Source organism: Phalacrocorax carbo, chromosome 5 (genome assembly GCF_963921805.1).
Source record: "Phalacrocorax carbo chromosome 5, bPhaCar2.1, whole genome shotgun sequence".
Taxonomy (NCBI): Eukaryota; Metazoa; Chordata; class Aves; order Suliformes; family Phalacrocoracidae; genus Phalacrocorax; species Phalacrocorax carbo.
In genome coordinates this window covers 11,009,935-11,015,046 of record NC_087517.1, presented here as the reverse complement: position 1 = coordinate 11,015,046, position 5,112 = coordinate 11,009,935, and the positions used below count along the sequence as shown (strand labels likewise).

The following is a 5,112-nucleotide window of genomic DNA, read 5'->3' as shown; positions in this document are numbered from 1 at the left end:
GCGGAGCGGGGCGGCGGCGGCTCTCGGCGGCTCTCGGCAGCGGCATGGCAGGGCGAGCGGCCGGCCGGCGGGCGGGCTGAGGCGGGGGCCGGGCGGGGACGCGCCGGCGGCGGGGGGCTCACCGCCTTTTCTTGCCGTCCCCCGCAGGGAGCGGCCGGCCCCCGGCGCCACCATTGCCTCGCACGGCAAGGAGGACCTGCGCGCCGTCGCCGCCCGGCTCTGGCAGCGGAGAAGGCGGCTGCTGGCCGCCGCCGGGCTCGCCCTGGCCATGGCCGTCGCCCTGCTCGTCGCCGTGCCCCTGCTGCTGCTCCAGGCGCCCGCCGAGAGCGGCGCCCACTACGAGATGATGGGCACCTGCCGCATGATCTGCGACCCGTACAGCGGCGGCCGCCCGCCCGGCCCCGGCAGCACCGCCGCCGTGGAGGCCCTGCAGGACCTGGGCGCCAACCCCGCGCCGCCCTTCGTCCAGGGACCCAAGGGGGAGCCGGGCCGGCCGGGCAAGCCGGGTCCCCGCGGGCCCCCCGGGGAACCGGGCCCGCCGGGTCCGCGGGGCCCGCCGGGGGAGCGGGGCGAGGCGGGGAAGCCGGGGCTGCCCGGGCTGGCGCTGGCGGGCGCGGGAGGCGGCGGGAGCGGCGGCGGGGCGGCGGCGGGCGGCGAGGCGGCGGGAGGGCTGAGCGCCGCCTTCAGCGGGCCGCGCATCGCCTTCTACGTGGGGCTAAAGAGCCCCCACGAGGGCTACGAGGTCCTCAAGTTCGACGACGTGGTCACCAACCTGGGCAACCACTACGACCCGGCCAGCGGCAAGTTCACCTGCCAGGTGCGAGGGATCTACTTCTTCACCTACCACATCCTCATGCGCGGCGGCGACGGCACCAGCATGTGGGCCGACCTCTGCAAGAACGGGCAGGTGGGTCCCCGCCGCTCCCCCCCGGCGCGGCCTCCCCGCCCCGGGTCCCGTCCGTGCCTCGCCCCCCCCCACCCCGCTCCGGGCGCCGGGGCCGTCCGCGGGCACCCGGAGCGCGCCCGGAGAAAGGAGCAGCCGGAGCATCCTCCCCGCCGTCGGGGCGGGGGTGCACGGCGGGGATCGGCTTTAGAGCCGTGGCGAACTCCAGGCTGCCGCCTCGCAAACTTTCCTGCCGGGCTGGGGGGAAGGAGGAGCGAGGAGGGGGGGCGGGAGGAAGGGCATGGGGGTAGTGGAGGGTCTGGGGCAGAGGGGTGAGGGGGGCTGATGGAGGGGCTCAGGGGGCTGATGTACCCCGCGGGTGCGTTGGCAGGTGCGGGCCAGTGCCATCGCCCAAGACGCGGACCAGAACTACGACTATGCCAGCAACAGCGTGGTGCTGCACCTGGACTCCGGTGACGAGGTGTACGTCAAGCTGGACGGAGGCAAAGCGCACGGAGGCAACAACAATAAGTACAGCACTTTCTCTGGCTTTCTTTTATACCCCGATTAACGCATAACGAGCGGCGCGACACAGCTGTCCCTGCCACCGATGCGTGTGGGGCTGGTTGGCGTTTCTGTACCCCACCGTGCCACTGTTACTCCTGGTGTCCGCTGTCTCCACAGGTCACTTCAGCTTCATTATCAGTTTGTATGTTTTGTTTTTTTTTTTACCCCTGTGGAAACGAAATAGAAGTGCAACAAAGCGATCCCCTTCCTTACTCTCCCCCGTTTGCTCTGAGTTGCCCTCTCCCTTTGTCAGCCTCGGTGTTTTGTGTGTCACACAAGGAACTCGGCAGCTTGAAACTCTCGAGTGATTCCCGGGGGGTGTAAGAGAGCCCTGAGTTTGGACTGTGCTGCACACGGAATTTGAACCGGTCATGTTTTTTTGTCCATGAGTATTAATTATGATGATGGATTTTCAGATCGACTACTCACGAAGTGGGACTGGACCGTAACTGGTTTTTCCTCTGCTGCTTTGTTTGTATGGGGTCAAGTGTAAACTTTTCTTTTCTGTGCAATGCAATGCTCGTGTGAATGATGGTGTCATTAACGTCAAACCTGTTCCTGTTTGCAAAAGAACTCAGTCGTTGACCACAATCACCAAAATACCACATTAAATTATGTTTTTAGACAATGCCTTCTTGCTGTCTGTCTCTTGCAGTGCTGCAAAGGAGCTCTGGTGGTGCCGCAGGACGGGGGGAGGTATAGGGGGGTCACTTCGGTCCTTTAGGTTTGCAGCAAAATTTAAAGTGAGGATGGGGCACCTTGCCTAGGTCTTTATTGTGGTTCCAGGGGGCTATGAAGAAGCAGAGGGAGAGGAAAAAAAGTTTTGGAAAAAAGCAGCACACAGTCGTCAAGAGGTGAAAGTGGGGGTGTGGAGCAGATCTCCTAAACAGATTTACTGCATCTGAGCCTGATCCAGAGGTTAGTGAAGTATAAGAAATGCAGTTAATCGGCGATTATAGAAAGCCATGTTTCTGTAACACGCTTGAGAAATGTAAGGAGGCAGCTGGGGAGAGAGTCTGGCTAAACCCCCGCACTTGCAGTGCGTACATGGGTTGGAAACCGCAGCTGACTGTAGGTGGGTCTGCACAGTCCCCGAGATGGGCTGGGAAGAAAGCTCACTGAAGACTGACAAATCCAGACCATTTGGAAAAGTTTTCTCCTGCAGGGCCTCGGTAAATCCCAGCCACTCTGTGTCCTGTTAAAAGTAGACAGATGTGTAACTAGTGTGAGTGGTTCTGAGCCTTTGGTGGAGGAGGTGCATCTTTTGTCATCACCCCAGTCAGTAGCCTCCTCAGTTTGGGTAAATTGCGGCTGCTCTGCTAAAAAAGCCAAGTTGATTTACAAAAGCTCGTACTTTCATTTTATTGTCTTGTCATTTCATTTTTCCCTCCTGAAGGTCTTACCTCCCTATCAGCTTACTGCCCTTTGCCGCGGTAGTGCAGTTTCGCAGGTAAGAGAGACAGGAGCCGGGCTGCAACTGCTCTGCCAAGGCTGGAGCTTTGCCCCTGCCCTGACTTTGCAGGAGGAAAGGGAGCCACAGGTGGGATGGACTTGTTCCAGCTCCGCTTTGGGGTGACCCAGTGATGACTGAGTCCTCACAGTCTCTTCTGCCTCCTACCTAGTTCTCAGTGGGTATTGTCTTCTCGTTGGCTGGAAGAGGAGGGTCAGAGAAAGAAAGCAATTCCTCCCTTCATCCTGTCCTCAAGCATCCCCAGCTGAGGGAAGCAGAGTTCATAACCAGGTACATGTGTTAGACGCTTATCAATCTCTAATGTCCTGTGGATTTGTACTATTTAGAATATGATTAAAACCAGTGTCTGAGACCCAAATGAAGTATAATTGCTATGGATCCTCAATTCCCCATGGATCCGTAATCCGTTTTGACTATTCCTCCCCTCCCCTCCGACAAAATGGAGCTTAGACACAAAGCCCTCGGTTTAAATTTCAAAAAATTAAAATTGACATGCAGCAGCATTAGCAGGAGCCAGGAGGAATTCTAAGGAGGTGCCTGGGCTCTGCTTTATCCTTTGCATTAAGAAGCAATTTGTACTTCTAACAAAGACCCAACTGTTCCCCCTTGGCAAAAGGGCAATGAAGATGCCTTGCAAGGGAATTGCTGTTCACAATACTTAAACAAATTTGAATCTTAGATTTTTAAATCTGTTTTCCCTGGTGGAGCCTGCTCCTCGCAATTCAAATGCAGGGCTGGCGGTGTGTGCCTGCCAAGGTGTCAGTAGCTAAGCGGATGATGGATTGATGAGGCAATGGGAAGACACAGGCTCACAGTGGCGGTTTGCCCCGACAGTGATCTATGTATCTGCACATTATCAATGTCATGAGGAGGCTTGAACCACCCTCGCTAGATGTCTCATTTTCCACTTATCTCTTATGTACTAATTATCAGGCTGGATTATTCCCTGGGATAGAAACAAAAAAAAAATGCTCGTTGCCACTCCACTGACAGTTTACACAATCGATAGAATGAACGTCTCCCTCAGCTGCTTGCAGGTTTTTTTGTTTCCTCTCCTCATCTCAGGGACCTCCGAGACTGCTTCTGTGGGGGTTGATGGCTCTCACCCAGCGTCTGCGGCAGTGGTGCCTGGACAGGCTCCTCCATCCTAGTCATCATGGTAGTAGTTCAGTGTGGGGGTTGTTTTTTTCCCTGAAGTAACTCAGGGAAAAGCAATTGGGAGATGAAAAACTTTGGTGCTTGGTGGTGCAGCTGTTCAGAAAAGCAGAGGCAGTGTTGTGGGAAGGGATGGCAGTCCCTGCGGTGCAGGTGGCTGCAGGTGAGAGCAGGGCCACGCGCAGCCCAGCAAGCAGCCTGTGGTGGGCTCCTAACCCTCTGGGCTTCGACTGAGTCCTCCTCCCCTTAGATGTGGCTGATGGGCTCTATATGTTTCATGGCACAAAGAGAAGGGGCTGTTTGTAGCAGGGATGCCCTGGTCCCCTGATTTGGATTGGAGGAGGAGAATACTCAGAAGCTGGCTTCAGCTTTCCCTGGGACTGGCTTTCCCAAATGATGCTGGCATCTCAGACAACCATTAGCCAATGTCTGCTCTGGAAGTCTGACCCTCAGAAGTGTTGTTTTACTTGATGAGTAAAGCAAATGCTTTTAAAAATTGTGAGGTGATCAGATGTGATGTGAATCACTCCTTTCAGGAGTGAAAGCTTGGTTTTAGACAAAGGGTACTTCTGTTTCATGCCCAGTTGTGTGCTTAAGTTAAAATAATAATTAAGAAGTTAAGTTTAAAAAAAATGGTCAGGTGTTCGTGCTCTCAAAGCGACTTAGATATTGCAGCAGCAAATCTGTGATCTTTGCTACTGATGTGAATCCTTGACCCTTGTACCGTGCCTGGGCAGCACTGGCTAGGGAAGGGATCCTTGGAAAGGAGGGGAGCAGGGAGACATCCAAGCACACAAAAAAACTGTGGAAGAGGAAATGAGGGTGCTGCTGAGAGCCTCAAGAGTGGTGCCAGCCACCCCTCGTCTGCGGCTGTTCCCTGGAGGAAGGCGTTCAGTTTACTCTGCCGTCCCCCAAGCCAGCGGGCTCATGGCTGGGCACTTGTTTTCTTCTTTTTTGACCTTTGTTGGCTTGGGGAGCTCCTGGCAAGTCTCTAGGGAGGTGGGTGAGGAAATCCTGCTTTGGCTTGAGTGAAGCC

The 5,112-nt window shown here is 56.1% G+C and overlaps 1 protein-coding gene across 1 annotated transcript; it reads left to right on the top strand.

Moving 5' to 3' along the window:
* Positions 1-217: 217 nt before the first annotated feature.
* C1QL2 (complement C1q like 2) lies at positions 218-2,072 on the top strand. The gene is made up of 2 exons (XM_064453300.1): positions 218-907; positions 1,275-2,072. Exons 1-2 carry the CDS (start codon positions 269-271, stop codon positions 1,452-1,454), a joined length of 819 nt encoding a protein of 272 aa, XP_064309370.1. The 5' UTR covers positions 218-268; the 3' UTR covers positions 1,455-2,072.
* The last annotated feature ends 3,040 nt before the right edge of the window (positions 2,073-5,112 follow it).

Excerpts from the sequence above, each read along its gene's own strand:
- C1QL2 (XM_064453300.1), top strand. The coding sequence starts at position 269 with ATGGCCGTCGCCCTGCTCGTCGCCGTGCCCCTGCTGCTGCTCCAGGCG. Across the intron at positions 908-1,274 it reads ACCTCTGCAAGAACGGGCAG|GTGCGGGCCAGTGCCATCGC; the intron begins GTGGGTCCCCGC and ends GTGCGTTGGCAG.